The sequence below is a fragment of the Acartia tonsa genome, chromosome 13, assembly GCF_053477335.1.
Source record: "Acartia tonsa isolate MP-2025a chromosome 13, ASM5347733v1, whole genome shotgun sequence".
NCBI classification, from domain to species: domain Eukaryota; kingdom Metazoa; phylum Arthropoda; class Copepoda; order Calanoida; family Acartiidae; genus Acartia; species Acartia tonsa.
Genome location: NC_137272.1, coordinates 28,258,201 through 28,277,683, shown reverse-complemented (window position 1 = coordinate 28,277,683; position 19,483 = coordinate 28,258,201). Strand labels below are relative to the sequence as shown.

Genomic DNA, 19,483 nt, shown 5'->3' with positions numbered 1-19,483 from the left:
AACGGAAAACGCAATTTTTTCTGAAACACCGTGTATATTGGAAGTTAGGAGGTAAAAATGTTGAAAATAATGCAGTTTTATGCGTACTGTATAAAATTATGAAAGGTTAGATAGGCAATTGTATTTATTTCATTCAGGAGTTAATAAAGATTGATTTTATACTAACTATAAAAGGTATTTATTTATTGATCTTACTCTTAAAAAATAAGAATATCAATGCAAAGCCAAGGTCAAAAAACATTGATTGAGTAGTTTTGTATAAAATTTTCAATCTTTTTTGTATGATTGAAGTTGAGTTATTTTGATGAATAGAAAATTTGTTTTTACATACCAAAAATTGAGTGAAAGAGTGAGACATCAAAGTAAGAAAAGTGATTGAAGAGTTAAGGAAATAGAGCAATAAAGTAAAAGGGAGAAAGAATGATGAAGTAGAAAAAACAAAAGAGGGGGATAAGGAACGATATGAGGAGTGAGAATAAAGGTTTAAGATAGTTAATTTGTACATGTAAATTAGATGTTGAGATGCCTTATATGATTTTATAGACTTTAAATTCTTTGTTATATGTTTTGTTGTACATTAATCATATAATTTACTCATTACTGTATAAATATCTTTGGCTTTTAGGAAACCTTTATCATAAAAATCCCTTAAATTGTAAACCTGCAATGACTAATATCCTTAGGGTTTTTTTTATGCAATTTAGGTTTCCCTTTATTTTCAAGCTATAAAGACAGAGTGTTGGAGAAAGATAGAAAGTAAGAAAGAGGTGTGTAAAATAAGACAGAATATGTAAGATGTGGGAATATATTGATGATATCTGATTCTGATATACTCCATCAATTATGTAGATAAAGGGGGAACAAAGTCTGAAAAAGCAGATACAGTGACACAAAGATAAATTCATGAAGAAAAAAATAGACCAGCATGAGTATCATGATTCGTTAACATATTAAGAATTAAAATTTGCTCTTTAGCAACCAATGTTTTACTCTGCCTAAATCTATTTTTTTCTTCTCTTTTTAGTGAATTAGGAAAAAGTTTATAGCCAGTGTGACATTTAAGTAAAACCCAATCTATCTAGCAATTGACAAGGTCAAAAACTACATTAACTTTGCAATTATATATGTGTTGCCTGGTTTTGCTATTATTTCAAAATATACATTACCATCATTGTACAAACATAAATATTAAACCTACATCTAATATACATTATCAAACATAAACTTGCCAAGACATTACTTTTTTCTTTTAATCTATCATCAAAGAGTTTAGGAATTTATTTTATATTATAGCAGTAGTATTGTCTTTTTAATTATCTTATCAAATAATTTTCTTTTTATCTTATTTAATCTTTAGCAAAAAATGATGAATGAATAAAGTTTTTTCATTGAATAATCAACATGAGTTTATAATCAACAATAATGACTCCATATTCTCATTATAAAGCAATATGCTATTTTTTTTAGTCGTAGCTAGATTTCTGATAAGCAAATTTTAAATAATATAATAATATTTAGCAAAAAATGATGAATGAATAAAGTTTTTTCATTGAATAATCAACATGAGTTTATAATCAACAATAATGACTCCATATTCTCATTATAAAGCAATATGCTATTTTTTTTAGTCGTAGCTAGATTTCTGATAAGCAAATTTTGAGTATAGCTCTAGGTAAAATAATATTCTAACAACTGTGTAGCCATATTCCATATTGGCAAATTTTGTGTATTATATACTATAATGAGTTAGTGAAGCCATGTTTGTAATTAGGAAATTTTGAGTATACTCCTACTGACATAATCTTCTTATATCAACCATTAAGCAAGCACATCATTACATCAAAGACAAGAAAATGTTATATTATTATTCATTTTCTTTTTATCACCAAAGGAAAAATACTAAGTTAGGGTGGTCTTAATCAGAGTGTGCGGAAAGGGGGTGTATCCACACCCCTGGCAAAATTAATGGGGTCTGGATACACCTCCCCACTCCCCCTTTTGACATGGGTCAACTCCTTATGATACATCCCTATAAAACAGTTAAGGAGGGTGTTAATGTAAAAAGTCAACATTTAAGTGGGGTAGTAAATAGAATTTAGTTTTTTTCCGCGGTAATATACGTGATAAGGAGGTTTTTTTTGGGTGGGGGGTAACAAACCTATTATTGTCTGTAATACACCCCCATTAAGCGCACACCCTCCATAATTTGGGCTCAGTAGGGGTGTAAAAAATCGTAAGGGGGGTGTTACCTCCATAGCAAAACCCTGTGCACGCCACTATACACAAAAACATATGAATATAAAATGTAACTCAACACATACCGTAGCAATCTTAAATTTCTAACTTTATATTTACTATAAGTTTAATTCTCAATAAATCAGAAAAGTTTGGCACAAGTTTTGTCAACTTTATTTACTTTTCTCAGTTATACAGGAGGGTATGCCTTCAATGTAAATGTTTCTTTTTTAATAGCGAAGCTACTTAATGCTTCACTTCTTCTGTCCGTCCGTCCGTCTGTAATACTATGAGGCAACTGCAATTTTCTCAGCTGCTATGAAGATAGACGTCTGAAATTTTTGGTAAAGATTTACTTGGTCTCTTTTGTCGGTCATCCTAAGTATGAATTATTGCATATTTCACAAACTGAACATCTTCAGGTACAAACACAGTAATAGTGTCTGACTGATTATGACGTAACAAAAAAAAATAGCCAATGAGAGGCTACTATAAATTTTACCATTGGTAAATAACGGCCTCTTATTGGCTAATTTTTTTTTGTTACGTCATAATCAGTCAGACACTATTACTGTTTTCCTTCAGGTACAAAATGAAGGTTCTGAAATTGGATTGGTTAACTGTCAGGTGTTATTTTTCCTATAACCTAGGGATGTAAAAGTGTTGGGCGTCTTTACCGGATGACAAATAATGAAAATTAACTTTTAAATGTATTGACAGAAATGGATGTGGAAAATAAGTGGATCTTATGACAGGAAAAAAATTGTCGTCAATTTAGGTTGCAATATCCCCTTGCAATTATTGGTCGGGCTGTTTATCCAGTACGAGGGGAGGGGATGGGGTAAAGGAGAAGGATGGGGAAGATAGTAATTTTAGCCCACTACAGAATTCACTTTATTATAGAACATGAAAAACTGATTTACGATTCAAAAAATAAAAAATCCATTTTGACAGGCCATTTTTTTATTTTTGTTGAAAGGAAAGAACTTACTGTTATGAGATTTAGAGACGTAAATCTCCGAAAAATATGTAATTCCTGTACCTACAATTTTTTAAAATATTCTTTTTTCCATTTATAAAAGTAACAGGATGTTTATCTGTATTTCTGTCTGTCTATTTATGTGGGAAGAGTCCCCTAGAAAAAATTACCCAAGCAAGCACATCATTACATCAAAGACAAGAAAATGTTATATTATTATTCATTTTCTTTTTATCACCAAAGGAAAAATACTAAGTTAGGGTGGTCTTAATCAGAGTGTGCGGAAAGGGGGTGTATCCACACCCCTGGCAAAATTAATGGGGTCTGGATACACCTCCCCACTCCCCCTTTTGACATGGGTCAACTCCTTATGATACATCCCTATAAAACAGTTAAGGAGGGTGTTAATGTAAAAAGTCAACATTTAAGTGGGGTAGTAAATAGAATTTAGTTTTTTACCGCGGTAATATACGTGATAAGGAGGTTTTTTTTGGGTGGGGGGTAACAAACCTATTATTGTCTGTAATACAACCCCATTAAGCGCACACCCTCCATAATTTGGGCTCAGTAGGGGTGTAAAAAATCGTAAGGGGGGTGTTACCTCCATAGCAAAACCCTGTGCACGCCACTATACACAAAAACATATGAATATAAAATGTAACTCAACACATACCGTAGCAATCTTAAATTTCTAACTTTATATTTACTATAAGTTTAATTCTCAATAAATCAGAAAAGTTTGGCACAAGTTTTGTCAACTTTATTTACTTTTCTCAGTTATACAGGAGGGTATGCCTTCAATGTAAATGTTTCTTTTTTAATAGCGAAGCTACTTAATGCTTCACTTCTTCTGTCCGTCCGTCCGTCTGTAATACTATGAGGCAACTGCAATTTTCTCAGCTGCTATGAAGATAGACGTCTGAAATTTTTGGTAAAGATTTACTTGGTCTCTTTTGTCGGTCATCCTAAGTATGAATTATTGCATATTTCACAAACTGAACATCTTCAGGTACGAACACAGTAATAGTGTCTGACTGATTATGACGTAACAAAAAAAAATAGCCAATGAGAGGCTACTATAAATTTTACCATTGGTAAATAACGGCCTCTTATTGGCTAATTTTTTTTTGTTACGTCATAATCAGTCAGACACTATTACTGTTTTCCTTCAGGTACAAAATGAAGGTTCTGAAATTGGATTGGTTAACTGTCAGGTGTTATTTTTCCTATAACCTAGGGATGTAAAAGTGTTGGGCGTCTTTACCGGATGACAAATAATGAAAATTAACTTTTAATTGTATTGACAGAAATGGATGTGGAAAATAAGTCGATATTATGACAGGAAAAAAATTGTCGTCAATTTAGGTTGCAATATCCCCTTGCAATTATTGGTTGGGCCGTTTATCCAGTAGGAGGGGAGGGGATGGGGTAAAGGAGAAGGATGGGGAAGATAGTTATTTTAGCCCACTACAGAATTCACTTTATTATAGAACATGAAAATCTGATGTACGATTCAAAAAATAATAAATCCATTTTGACAGGCCTTTTTTTATTTTTGTTGAAAGGAAAAAACTTATTGTTATGAGATTTAGAGACGTAAATCTCCGAAAAATATGTAATTCCTGTACCTACAATTTTTTAAAATATTCTTTTTTCCATTTATAAAAGTAACAGTATGTTTATCTGTATTTCTGTCTGTCTATTTATGTGGGAAGAGTCCCCTAGAAAAAATTACCCATAACAAAATTTTGACTGTACTTTTCTTTTTAAAGGTAAAATTTTAAATAAGGGGTGGGTTGCACTTCCCCCCTGGAGGCCTCTAGTGGCGTAGTCGCTTGTATTTTATTAAATGTAAAATGTTAAAAGGACTTTTTGTCAGTCATAACATTAAAATAGCATTAAAAAGATTTAAATTAAAACCACAACACATTTGGAAAAACCATAACAGATAATTTTATCTTCAGGCAGAAAAACTTACTTCTGTATATTAACTGATTTTGACTGCAAAGGTTGTTTAAAGTACAGTCGGACAGACTGAAGAAGAATATGAATGATAGAGTAGCTGCGCTTCTTAAAATCAAAAGCACTACAATTAGATCCAGAATACATCTATTTTAAATTTCACTAAATATTTTCTTAAAATCCAGGGATCTGAAGGGATAAGACTAAGGCCGATAAATTGATGTACTTCCCCAATTATTAAAAACAAAATTGCTCCTTCTGTAGATTAATATTAGTGGTTGCACGATCTGACACTCAACTTAATAAACCAATCAATCAAAATCAATTTAAAGTCCCCAAAGTTATTAAGCCAGCAAATAAGAAAACGTAATGATAAAACTTTGGGGACTACTGTAATAAACAGCCCATTGTCCCCTTCCTCTCTGCCTCAAAACACTTCCATAATTTTTTTTCTGCATTTCTACAAGGATTACGACATCCTCAAAAGTATCCTACCAACCAAAATATAAAATTAAGTTATAAATACCAATTGAAAGTGTCAATATAGTTCTTAAATATCTTAGAGTATACTAGCGGCTACGCCCCCTAAAAGCCTCTAGGGGCACTCAAGGTGAGAGGGAGAAAATCGATCCTCCCTCCCAATTTGAGTTTTAGAAGAAAAAAATTTTTAAAAATATTTTTTGGGGGGTGGGAGGAACCATATTAGTTTAGCGTTTAGCGAGATCCTTCGAACCAGACAAAAAAGTTTGCTACTTTTAATTAGATAGTTTTAATGTGTTGTAGAGAATGACCGACAGACTGACAAACCAAGTTAGTGTTAGATGCTGGTAAGGGGAATCTTCACACAAAAATTCAGCCGTCTCCTTTTGTGGAACTAGCATTATTTCATAAGTGAATTTCTCAGCTGTTGAGAATGCTAGCCTGCTGATTTTTGTGTAAAGATTTATATCATTGTGAACATATACTCTACAATTCATTATTTTTGTATTCAGTGAGAGAGTGGACAATTGACTGTTTATTACACTTGTCCCCAAAGTTTTAAAATAACGTTCTTATTTGTGGAGTAAATTTTGATTAGTTGATTGTGTTCAAATGTTTCAGTAATCTACAGAAGGGGTAATTTTGTATATCATCATTGGAGATGTACATAAAATTATCGGCCATTGTCTTATCCTGGTTTTTATTTCTATCTGTTATGCTACATTTTTCCTTCAATTTTTCTGACTGCACTAAATATATAAGAGCTTCGCTAGTTAGGAATTTTTAGAGTAGCATAAAACGTTTATCTTTAACATTTAATGTTTAAAATGTGTATTTATTTTTTATCCAGTTTCTAAATGAAAACATATCTTGTGTTTATTATTTATCCGGTTAGTAAATGAAAACAATTTCAAAACAACGCTATACATTAACTTTTTTTGCACAATTTTCAGTAGTTAAGCTACTCTATAATTAACTTTGTCTGCCCGTCATTCAGTCCGTAACGCTAAGGGGGGAATGTGATTTTCTCAGCTGTTTTTATAGATAAATAGCTAATTTTTTTTGTGTGAAGATTCTCTATACCACTGATTATCCAGTATGTTTTTTACTTTGTCCGTCGGTCTCTCAGCAAAAATATAAATTTAAAAATGTGTAAGAATGTGTTTTGTAATTCTTGATTTTAACAAATGCTCTTCATTTGTGACGTGCAAACCTATTATTTCCAATATTTTGCTATATCATCTTAGGAATCACCTATTAATGGATTATATTTTACTAGCGGCTACGCCCCTAGAGGCCTCTAGGGGCACTTGAGGAGGGGAGAGTCGAATTTGATATTTTAGATTTTAAAAGAAAAAGTAAACAAAAAAAAATTATTTTTTTTGGGGGGGGGGATTTTTCATTTTTTTGGGGGGTTGGGGGTGTCCCACCCCCATAGGCGTCCAAGGGGGGGGGGTAATGGGGCGATTACCCCCCCCAAACGAATTTGGGGGTGCCGTAGGCACCCCCAAAATTTTTTTCATTTTATCCCCCCCATTTAAAATTTACCCCTACCCTGGGGGTGCCGTAGGCACCCCCAACCATTTAGGAGGGGGTATTTACCCCCCCCAAACAATTTTGGGGGGGTAAATACCTTCCCCAAAATAGAAAATCTCTAACAAAAAAAATTTTTGCGCGCTTCGCGCGCATTTCTAATACTAAATTTTTGATAAAATTTAAATTACCCCCCCCAAAAATTTTACCCCGGGGGTAAATTTTGGGGGGGTAAACAAATTTTACCCCTGCCAACAGATTTCAGGGGGGGTAATTACCCCCCCCAAGCAAATTTTACCCCCGGGGTAAAAATTTTGGGGGGGGTAAAAAAATTTGCTGCGCGCTTCGCGCGCCATTTTACCCCCCCCAAAACCGAATTACCCCCCCCTTAAAAAAATTTTACCCCCCCCCAAAATAAAAAGCTTGGACGCCCCTGCCCACCCCCCAGGACAATAGTTATAATCCTTCCCGCGACCTATGAGAAGCTACCCTGTTAAGGAGAACTCGATCGGTTCAGCGGTTAGCGAGATCCTTTGGTACAAACAAACACACAGACACACATCCTGTCACTTTAGTATAAGGATATAGAAAAACTCTAAATGGAAACGTGGCGATTCTTCGTATTTTTCACAGTAGCTTTTCTCCTATTTCTATTTTGTTATTCTCGTTGTATGGTGCCATATTTCTAGATTTTGTTTATTTCATATTCTAGTTTTAAATAAAAACATATTTAGCATCATACAATATGTACACGATTTTTATAAGCTTTAAACTCTATAAAATCATATTACTTTAAATAATGAAAGGAGCTGATAGATAATGATTTAAGAATTATTTTGAAATTTAAGTTTGGTATTGGACGATAAGGTTGCAGTGTAAATTAATTGTCTATTCCTATATACCCCTGTTTTTTTGAGCACTTGAGGTGAAAAGATAAATTAGATGTCAAAAATTGGGGGGGGGGGGGGTGTGTGGTGGAGCCCTCCCCCAAAATATTTATTATCAGAGAGACAGACAAACATATACTGTTACTCGCTCGATCGCTATCTCACACACTTTCTTAACTTCTCCTCTCTCTCTCTCTCTCTCTCTCTCTCTCTCTCTCTCTCTCTCTCTCTCTCTCTCTCTCTCTCTCTCTCTCTCTCTCTCTCTCTCTCTCTCTCTCTCTCTCTCTCTCTCTCTCTCTCTCTCTCTCTCTCTCTCTCTCTCTCTCTCTTCACTTTCTAACACTCTCTCAATCATGAATCAATTTATCTATAAAAACAAATAAAACTAAAATCTAGTTTAGTTTTGATATCAATTATTAAATTTACAGATTAGTTAAGTTTTAACTTCGATTTAGAAATTGTAAGTTTTTTATAGTGAAGCTTTTTATATTCGAGCCATTTATATAAAAAGCTCTGTTTATGAATTTAGGTATTTTATATTTCTCCTATCGATTTCATACTTGTAAGATAATTCTTGTATCAGTTAGGTACAATTTATAAAGCGTAAAAAACTTTATAATCATTATCAAATAGTGAGTAATTCAATAAATATTCAGATAGTTTTGGAATATATTTACATGGAAGTTTTATTTAGACACTTAAATTGTTAAATTTTAAGTGTCTAAATAAAACTTGTTAACGTTTGTTTTTTTTCTGATTTGTTTAGCTTCGCTTTGTGGATGTTGTCATCCTTGTTTCAGATTAACACGTACAAAATGGCAACGAAGGTATCCATTGGCGTTTTGGGTAAGATTCCTTTTAGTCATTATGGTCCTATATACTAAAGTAACAGGGTGTCTGTATAATGTCTGCTAAAATCCTTAAACAGCTCGACAGTTTTCAGGTATCTTTTATATTGGATCATTGGTTTTACATCTGGTAAAGAATAGAGCTGGATCTTTAAATGTGTAGCCGTTGCCGTAGCCGTGGCCGTGGCCGTAGTCGTAGCCGTAATCGTAGCCGTCGACACTGCCAGTGCTGCCAATAAAACATGGATTTTTATATGTTTTTACGTATAATTATTATTTTTTTTTCTTTATATTTTTACTGAAAATTTAAAAAGTGGTTGTGATTTAAAGATTTGAAGCCGTGGCCACGCGTAGCCAATTTGATTTAAAGATCGCTATTAGGTTAGTGGCTGTACCTCTGGCAGCGGCAACACGGCTACACATTTAAAGATCCAGCTCAGGTTACTCTCCCCCATTGGAGATTGGCACTCGAGAGAAAAATCCCCCCCATCCCTCCGACAAATAAACGATTAAAACTACAAGAGTTAGAGGCAATGCCACTATTAGCTAGCTAAGGAGCATTTGGTTTTTTATTTGTCTTAATTAAGGTATTCAAGGATCGTTTATAGAACACAAATATCACCTTCAGCTGGCTGCTTCTAGGTAATATTATATCAATCTTTTTATTTAATTATTAGCGGAAAGGCCCCCTAGAGGCCTCTAGGGGCACGTGAAGGTAGTTTAAATTTAGTTTTAAATAAACAGAGTAAAAACATATTTTTTTTTGGGGGGGGGGGGTAGGGTTATTTCTATATGGCCAATTTTTCTTCGTAGGATGGTGGTACCCTCCCCCATAATAGTTATAGACCTTCCGAGGACCGATAAGAAAATACTCTGTAAAGGAGAACCATATCGGTTCGTTGGTTAGCGAGATCCTTCGGTACAAACAGATAGACAGAGGTCCTTTTACTTTATTATAAGGATGTATCTACTATAAATTATAAAACATGAACTGACGAATATTTTGGGTCATCCAAGATTTTTTAAAAACATATCTTTAATAAACAATTATTGGACGCCAATGACAGACAGAAGTATGTTTTAAAGTTTTAAAGTACTTTTGGTATACTTAAAACAAATTATTTTAATAATTTAGAATGGAAGGGATTGAAGTAACCATCAGGTAAATTGAAACTACCAGCTCCAAAACAAAAACGAACGTGTAAAAAAGTAGTAAAGCTGTTAGACATAGCTTATGCAGATTTTTTGTTGGTATTATTTTTTGGTGGCATAACTTTTTCATTTCTAACTTTGTCCACCTGTCTATATTGCTATCAATTTACTGGCAGTTTATCTCATACTACTTCTTGATCTCGAACAAACTTTTTAAAAATATTTTTTTATTTTTGTAGGTCACAAAGGCTCTATTTTCTTATAAAAGCGAGAAGTTTGTAAACATTTTACTCAAGGCACTAAATCGTTACAATTTTCATGAGAAATACGCATTTTATAAGGCATACAAAACGCTCTAATTTTCGTTCTATTTAACGTAATTTTGTATTTTTTTTTGCTGGTTATTTCATTTTACATATACTTTTATCATTTTATCAAAAAAAAATTATCTTTTTTCATCATTTTTTGGAGAAATTAATGCTTAAACTAAGGGTATCTTTAAACGCAAAATTGACGCACTTAGAATTAATAATGCGTATTGAGTACAAAGGGGGGATAATTTCAAGACATGCATGTTCCAAAGATATCTTTTTTTCCATAAAATTTTAATGTTTAGTCCACCGGAGATTACCCTGAAAATCATATATCAATTTAGGAAGATAATTTTTGTAGAATAGTTACTGAATTTACAACTTTATGTACTCTAAAGGTATAGTTAAGATCAAAGGCGTGCAAAAGGTTGGTATAGGGGTTGTTTACACCACCCTTGTAAAATTAAGGGGGATGGATACACCTCCCTAGGTGTCCACCCATGTCCACCCTCTTGACAAGAGCCTACACCCTCAGATACACCCCTCTATAAATTCCAAGGGGTATAAAGGAAATAAATTTACACCCCTTAAAATAAAGTGGGGTTGGGGGTGTTTAAGGAGGGTGTATTTAAACAAGTCACTGATTCAGATAATTATATGCTATCTATTTTTAGGTAAATTAATTACCAGACTTTACTAAAAAAATCTTGCAATATTCTGTACAACTGTACTGTACAACTTTTAATTGGTAAATTGAGACATGAGGAAACTCTCATACATATGTAGGGGGGGGGGGGGGGGGTGAGTTAATGTAACCATCCCATAATCAATTAATCCAAATTTTTGTTATGAAAATTGGCATGTGTATTGTGTAATCCTTAGTAGGTCTGTTTTTCAAAATTTAACAAAAAGTTAAGCTTAAGGGGGGGGGGGGGTTAAGGCAACCATCATGTAATCAATGCACAAATGGCACCTAGAATTCGAATTTCATTACAAAACTTGGCATGAGTAATCCTTGGTAGATTTTTTCCCAAAATGGAACAAAAATTTGGAAAAGTAATGGCTAAGGGCTGTTTGCTCAGCTGTTTAGCCATTTTTCAGCAATAATTACGTAGGAATCATCCATTAGGGATAGGTTTTAAGGGGTGTTGAGCTGAAAAATACTACCAAAAATAGTGGCAGCTGGGTAATGGCTATAAGGATATAAAAAATTTAATATTTCCATGGAATTAAACTTTTCTTAATTAACATTATAACTTTATGTCATGGACAAGGACATATTACTAAAAACACTTTTTTAATTTCTAGATTTCGCTGAAAACTGCCAAAAATGGCTGAGAACAGCTGTCAACAGCCAAAAGTATATATTGTAGATTAAATCATCCCACCATGAAAAAATTTTGAAAAAATTTTTGCCCCCAGTAAAAATGTGGTTGATTTAAGCAAAAAAATGACCCATGCTAAATATTTTTTTCTGTGATGCAATAATTGTGACCTCACAATCACTTCAAAGTTTTTGAAATCTGCAAAAAGAATGTTTTTTTAGTTCTTTTGTGTGATCTCAATTTTAAAGATTTTTACAAAATTTCAATTCTAGTATGTCAATATAAACCTGAAATTTACCAAAAAAATGGAGCAGTCTCAATAATAACATATGAAGGTGTAGCAAGAAATCTGCAAAGTCAAATTCCATTTTTGCAGTTTTTCTTACCTAACTTAAAAAAAAAATTTAATTTTGTTTTTCTTTTAGATGCAGTAACTACTGGACCAGGTAGTTTAAAAATTTTAGCTCAATATATATCAATTTTGCCCACCTTCCAGCACCAAACCCCCCTTTATTGATAAGAAGACCATTAATTTTATTTTAATAATTTTTAAAATACCACAAAAAATTCATTTGGCAGCTTGCTAATGGCCGCAGCTCAGCTGGGAGCGGCCAAGAGTAGAATGAGTAGATAGGGCTTGTGACGTGTCTCTAGGTAGGTTTTTAACAGTCTGTGTAACAGCCCCAGCTGCCAAATGGATGGACCCCCACTATTTATAGTAGTATTTTTGAGCTCAGTACCAATAAAAACCTACCCCTAGACATGTCACAAGCCCTATATACTCTTCATACTCTTAGCCACTCCCAGCCATTTTTAGCCAGTTCTAGCAGCTGGTACAAGAAATTTTAAAAATGGATATTTAAAGCAAAAATATGTTTCAAAAAGTTGATTCCTATGCAATTAATGATAGTTTCGCCCTGAATATAGCCCAAAAACGGCTAAAGGACTGAGCCGCCAGCTGTTAGCCGTCACTTTTGCAACTTTTTGTTCCATTTTGGGAAAATAGATGTACCAAGGATTACTCATGCCAAGTTTTGTAACAAAATTCGAATTCTAAGTGCAATTTGTGCATTGATTACGAGATGGTTGCATTAAGCCCCCCCCCCCCTCCTCAAACTTAAGTTAATTCCTTTAATGATCTTGATAGATATATGTTTATAACTTTTAATAAATTTTACAATAGTTTTTAAAGTTAATGTTGGGAGGGAGATATATCCCAATCTTCTTTTTATAAAAAAAATTTTAAAATGTAATAAATTTCTTATGTAAAGTAGGTTTGGTAAAATCTTAATAATATCACCCTTGATTTTAGTTAAAGGGGGCTGTTAAAAGTCATAAGTGGGGTGTCAAAATATTTAGTTGTTAATAAATTAATGGAATATAACCTGATATTATAAATTTGAAACATATTTTTGATGTACAAAGAGAAGAAAGGAACATGTATTACACTTTTCTTCATAGAAGAAATTGAATAATTTTTATTTGTTTTTTTTTCAACACAAGATTATTTGTGTATCTCTTGGTACAAGATACCACCATATTATTAGGTAAATCTAATTTTTTATAAATTAAGTGAATAAGTCTGTTAGACCAAGGGTAGAAACTCAGTAGATAGACAGACAGACGGGCAAGAAGAATTATCAAAGTTTTACTAAAATAGACAATTAATTAGATAAAATCCAATAGAGAACCTGTGAATGATCAGACAGACAGAGGGACAGACAGACAGACAGAGGGACAGGTAAATAGTAACAGAGAGTCTTTGAGGCATTAACAAATTACAATTAGGCTATGCTAGATGATTCATTGAAATCCAAAAGAGAGGCAGTTAGACAGATAGACAGACAAGTGGTGGGACAGACAGACAAAAGGACAGACAGGCAGAGGGACAGACAGACAAATGGGTATTGCCTAAAACAGTTTGGCTGCTATATGAATCATTAAAACCCACCGTAGAAAAGAAATTTACATTAGTTTCTTATTTCGATACTCAACGCCCCCCCCCCCTCCCCCACTCAAAGGGGTTTATTATTTCTTAATATCAATAAGTGACTTTTCAGCTTAATAAAATTGAATGTACTTTTTATTTCATCAATTTATCTTAAATAGAACGAAAGTTATAATCATTTTATTGTCTACAAGATATATGCTTTGAGTAAAAATCAACATGATTGTCAGTAAAAACGTCATATTTATGCATATTTACACAGTAAATAAATTTTAAAATTGTATTTTACTGTAATGAATAAATCAAGGGGGTTGTATGAAATATCAAAAACCTAAAAAAAACCTAATTTGGTTAAATTAGTCCAAGTAATGATTGATTTAGTACAGTACGTATGAATAAGTTGTCAATTTCCTACCAGAGCCCTTGTGCTAGGTTAGGTTAGGTTAAGTAAAGGTAAGAAGAAGGGCTAAAATTGTGGGTTTTTATAATAAAAATTAGGGTGGGCGGTTCGGTTGTCAAGAAATAGGTTTAAATGGAAGCACTAATTTAATTGACTGCTGGGAAATATAAACGGCTGAATTGTTTTTTTAATTATCCGTACATCCGTACCAATACTCTAATCAAGTAAATACTCTAGTGAGGTGAGATGTGAGAGTGAGTTACAGAGTGTCCAGGGACTTATTATTCCAGGTAGATAGATAAATAGATAGATATATAGTTATATAGATAGATAGGTAGATAATAAATATTTAGATAGATAGAGAGATAGATAGATAGATAGATAGATGGATGCACTCTCCTTAATTTTAGATTAAGGTGATTGTCAAAATTCTCAGGTGCTAATCGGAAAACCCTCCGAACGCCACTGTTTAAATGTATGTTATTAAAACATTTTCATGAATAAAACAAACATGTTAAACTCTAGATCGATAGATAGGTAGGTGGGTAGGTAGATAAATAGATAAAAAGATAGATAGGTAAATATATAGATTGATAGATATAATTATGTATTTCATAAACTAGGTGGAGAATCCACAATGATGAATATTTTGATGAATAAAACGAACATGTTAAACTCTATCAAAGCTTGGCAAGGTAATGTGCTTTTACTCAAATCTATTAAATCTATTAGTTGGCCACTAAAACCCCCCTCTCGATTAAAAATACTGCTTTATTCCCTCTAACCTAGCAATATCCCTATAGGGTACTATCTGTCGAGGAACATGCTAGCAGCCATTCCTGAGATCTTGTCATACAGACAAATTACACATCTACTCCCATGAGAAAATCTAAGGCAGTTTACGAATACAAGTTTATTGTATGAAAATGGATTGCCTAGTTAGAATACTCATCAAGCAGGGAGATCTTGGACGTGTTTTAAGCACGGAGGACAATTCTTTCATCCAAATAACATTCTCTCATTCTCAAACACCTTCACCATGCGCAATCAAAATAAATACAAACAATGTACACAAAGGCGCCTGGCGTCACTCTCAAGGGATATACCGCGCTCAATTTCCAGCACAATGTCGTCTTCCGTATAAGTTTTTAGGATATTTAATCACGTAGGACAACTCAAACATGAAAGGTGACTAAATACCGATACACTATCCTTGCAGGACTTTTCTAACTTTTACTTAACCTAACATAATATAAATAATCATCAAAAATTACTTTTTAAAGATGTTACTTTATGGTCAAGCTATGTGAGGGAAACCACAATTTAAGATTTAGAATACACCTCTCCCTCTCCTACAAAAGAAATAGCCTCGATGTCCTTGAAGACAAGTCTTCATATGACCTAGTTGAATACGTTCTAAACCTCAATAATAATTTAATAATAATAATAAATTTATCATTTTAAAAATAAAACTCCCTTTTAAAAAACTTATCATTGATTCATATGGATTTTTTTTCTAAGTATAAAATGTTAGATAAGATTTAGCCTGTGTTTATTACTCATTTTTCATTTAATAGATAATGGAGGTAAAATTTGGGGAACCTGCGCTGGATTGATTTTGCTAGCTGGGTATGTTCAGGTAAAAATTATACTATTCATATATATATATATATATATTTCTAGCGGCTAGATGCCCTTGGTGCCACTTGAGCGATGGGTATTCGACCCCCCCCCCCCTCCTCTACCCATTTTTAATTTGGGTTTTTAAAAATTTGGAGTGGGGCATTTTTTTCTATGATCGATGGGGTTTAATTAACTATGAAAACATGCATCATTGTAAAGGAGAACCATGGTTAGTTATATACTGATTTAAAATTTACATACAATAATATCTTTTTTAGGATAATTGTGATTTGCCTTTCGAGGAAAATAAGAGTATCGTAAGTTTTTTTTTAAGGAGGATAGAAAATAGTTAATGATAATAGAAAAGAAACAAATTATAGATAATATATTATTGTATATCTATAATACAAAGTAGCTTGATGTCTGTCTGTCCGTCCGTCTGAAGCTTAAGATCTCGTACATATATATAACATTCAATTAAACAAACAGCGACAAGAACCATGAGTAGCGAAGATTAATCAATAAATCTATTCAGTAGCATTATAGACGAATTGTCTAAAAAGTTTTTTTTTTTATATTTATAAGGTTTTAAACAGAAAAAGATTTCCATGAAAAAAAATCAGCCGTCTATCTTGAATAGCAACAAATCAAATTTTACATTTCCTTATTGTAATAAAATATTCTCTATAGCATAACCGACAAACCGACATACAAAAAATTGATATAATAAGTGGTTTGACATGTTGTTGTATATTCTAGATTGGTAATATGGATATTAAAGTGTGCAGAAACTTCTACGGAAGACAGAAAGACAGTTTTGTTGGGCAAATAATGTAAGTTGTTAAGTAGCAAAGCTACGTTATAATTCACTTTGTCCACTCTTCAGTCAGTCCATCCGTAACACTATGGAAAAATTGTAATTTTAATGCCTGCTATTTTAGATAGACCTTTACATTTTTTGATGAAGAGGTCCATGTACCAATAAGCATCCAGTATTTAATTTACTAGGTCCGTCGGTCTGTCGGTTATGTTTTAAAAGACATAAATACTGCTTTATGACTCGCTTTTTCCGTTTGTCCATCCTTGAGTTTTTGCGCTTCGCTTTACAATGCAAATCACGTTCTTTAAAGTTTAGATTTCACCAATCTTCATATTTATCATTAAATTTTGATCATCCATTAAAATCTCTTTTTTATCATATACAACTTTTCTATAAATGTATCTTGTTGGTATGTCTGTCTTTTATTCCTTTATCCTGTCTGGTATTTGCTTTGTTTTTGTCTAAGAAAACATCCTAAATTCCAAATTGGTTAATTACATTGTACTATATAATTTAGGCTTCAGGATAAAGAACTGATAGATAATGGAAATGAGAATTTTCAAGGGTACGATACTAATTAATATCCGCTATATAGATAGTAAACAATTTAAAGTCATGCAGAAAAATCATTTATAGTATCATGAAATAAATAGTTTAATAGGAATAATAATAGTTAGAAAAATCATATGATTATTATCTATTTTGTTAAAAATGAAGCTTTTTCTATGTTTAGGGTCTTACGTTCGTCCGTTCTTAAACGATTAGCTTTTTTCGTTAATTTATGAATGTTAGAATTGTCATATCGATTGCAAACTTTGAATGATGATTCCTGTAACAGTTAAGTACTGTACAGAAAGCGTAACAACTCTATAAAAGTTACCAAAAACTAAAAAGTCCGTACGTCCATTTCGAACGTGCTGGCTTTAACTTTTTTGACACCAATTTTTGTATGATAAGATTATCATATTGATCTGCGTTTGTAAGAATGATTCCTAGGTACAATAATTTTAGCTAAGTATCTCTATAACGAATTCCTAAAAAAGGAAGTGTGTCCATAAACACTTTCATGTTCGTTGGTTCTACCGTTTTATTTTCAGAGTTTTGCTTTTATTGATGTTGTCATCTTTGTTTTTCAGTGTGTTTATAAGAGCTCCTGCCATAGTAAGTTGTGGGGATAATGTAAAGAAACTTGCTGTACTGCAAGCTGATACTGAAAAAGTTGTAGCCGTTTTGCAGGTATCCATCTACAATCTATTATAAATCTATCTATCTATCTATGTATATATCTATCCTATCATATAAAGATTTTTAGTTTGTTAATGTTCTTAGACTGACCGTCTGTTACGTTTAGCTTTGCCTTTATTGATGTTGTCATTCTTGTTTTTCAAGAAAATTAGCTAAATACAATGATGACGAACAACAAAATGACTGTTAAAAAATTATCATATTGGTGCTTTCATGCATTGACAACCCTCCCCCCCTCCCCCAACCCTTATTTTCTAAAAAAAATGGAACTAGTAGTTTTATTCTATGTATAACCCCTGCGAGGGAACCTTAACCCTGCAGTGCAACCCAACACTCAATGTAACCTAACATAATCTAACATTAAGCAATGAACAAACAAACGAAAAACAATATCTCGCCCCTATTTTTTCTTTCGTTTCAAAAAGGTTTAAAGGGATGTGTGGGGGTTTGATTGATGTTTAACAAGGCACTTGAAGGGAAAACACACAACAACATATTTTATTATTTTAGGCTAACAGTATGGCATCTGCTTTCCATCCAGAGCTGACCACTAATGATTCAAGATTTCATACATTTTTTATAAAATTTGTTGCTGGGTTAGTAAAGGCATAAATGATTCAACTTGTAACAATCAATTTTGATAACTACAGTATGTTTTTTTAAGAAACAAGTAATTTGAATTTAAAAAACATACTGTAATTTGAAAATTGTAGTTCAGTTTTATGATACGACCAGTAAAAATATATCAAAATAAAAAAAAACACAATTGAAAATAAAGTGGAAGAGGTAGAAGTTTTTCGTTTGCTTAAGTTTTTCTTTAAGTCAGGTTAGGTTAGTTTATTTTGGGTCTTGGATAGCCTCCCGCAGGGTTAGTGTACCGCAGGTATTAGCCTACCAAAGCTAGGGTTAGGCACTTATTTTCTATTTATTTTTTAAATTGCTGTGATTGTTAGGTACTTTGGGGAAAAGAACCGCATGTTTCTTTGTACTAAATTAATTTATTATTATTTTTAACATTTTTTTAACCTTTGATAATTGACTTTGTTATTATTGTATTGTGTTCATTTTAATAAATTTAATTGATCATGTACCGTAGTGCCTTCGAAGGTGCTTTGACTTTAGTGTCAGATCCTAAATTGGGACATAGTGCATTTCATTACCCTAGGTTAGGTAACTTCATTTCACTTTTCAATAAAATCTAAAATGCAGCGGTTTTTGAGAAAATTAGATTTAAAAATTTCAAGTTCAATTTTCACCCACAAGGAGTTACCGCATAATCATGACAAGAAAAGCAAAGATTATTTATTTAAAATTTTGAACAACTTTGCTTTAAAAGTCAGTCATATATGATTTATTTAAGGCTAAATTTCCGTGACCTTAGCAAAGCAATTGATAAAAATGACCATTAATTAACTCGTTTCAGGAGTGGTTTTATGAAGAACTTTATAAAAGCAAAGTTGTTCAAAATTTTAAATAAATGATCTTTGCTTTTCTTATCATGATTATGCAATAACTCCTAGTGGGTGAAAATTGAACTTGAAATTTTCAAATTTAATTTTCTCAAATTTTATTGAAAAGTGTAATGAAGTTACCTAACCTAGAATAATGAAATGCACTATGTCCCAATTTAGGTTCTGACACAAAAGTCCAAGCACCTTCATTTGCACTGTGGTAGTAAGACATGATAAAAATCATCATACAGGGATGCCATATGTTTGAATATTTTTTGTAAACA

General features: G+C 32.6%; 1 protein-coding gene across 1 annotated transcript; it reads left to right on the top strand.

Annotated features, from left to right (window-relative positions):
• Positions 1 to 8,807: 8,807 nt before the first annotated feature.
• Positions 8,808 to 18,838, top strand: LOC145335375 (pyridoxal 5'-phosphate synthase subunit PdxT-like). Its single transcript, XM_080181118.1, has 11 exons — positions 8,808 to 8,922; positions 9,512 to 9,566; positions 10,060 to 10,086; positions 14,298 to 14,350; positions 14,684 to 14,755; positions 15,638 to 15,699; positions 15,962 to 16,000; positions 16,443 to 16,516; positions 17,021 to 17,068; positions 17,640 to 17,739; positions 18,259 to 18,838. Exons 1-11 carry the CDS (start codon positions 8,856 to 8,858, stop codon positions 18,358 to 18,360), a joined length of 699 nt encoding a protein of 232 aa, XP_080037244.1. The 5' UTR covers positions 8,808 to 8,855; the 3' UTR covers positions 18,361 to 18,838.
• Positions 18,839 to 19,483: the final 645 nt, after the last annotated feature.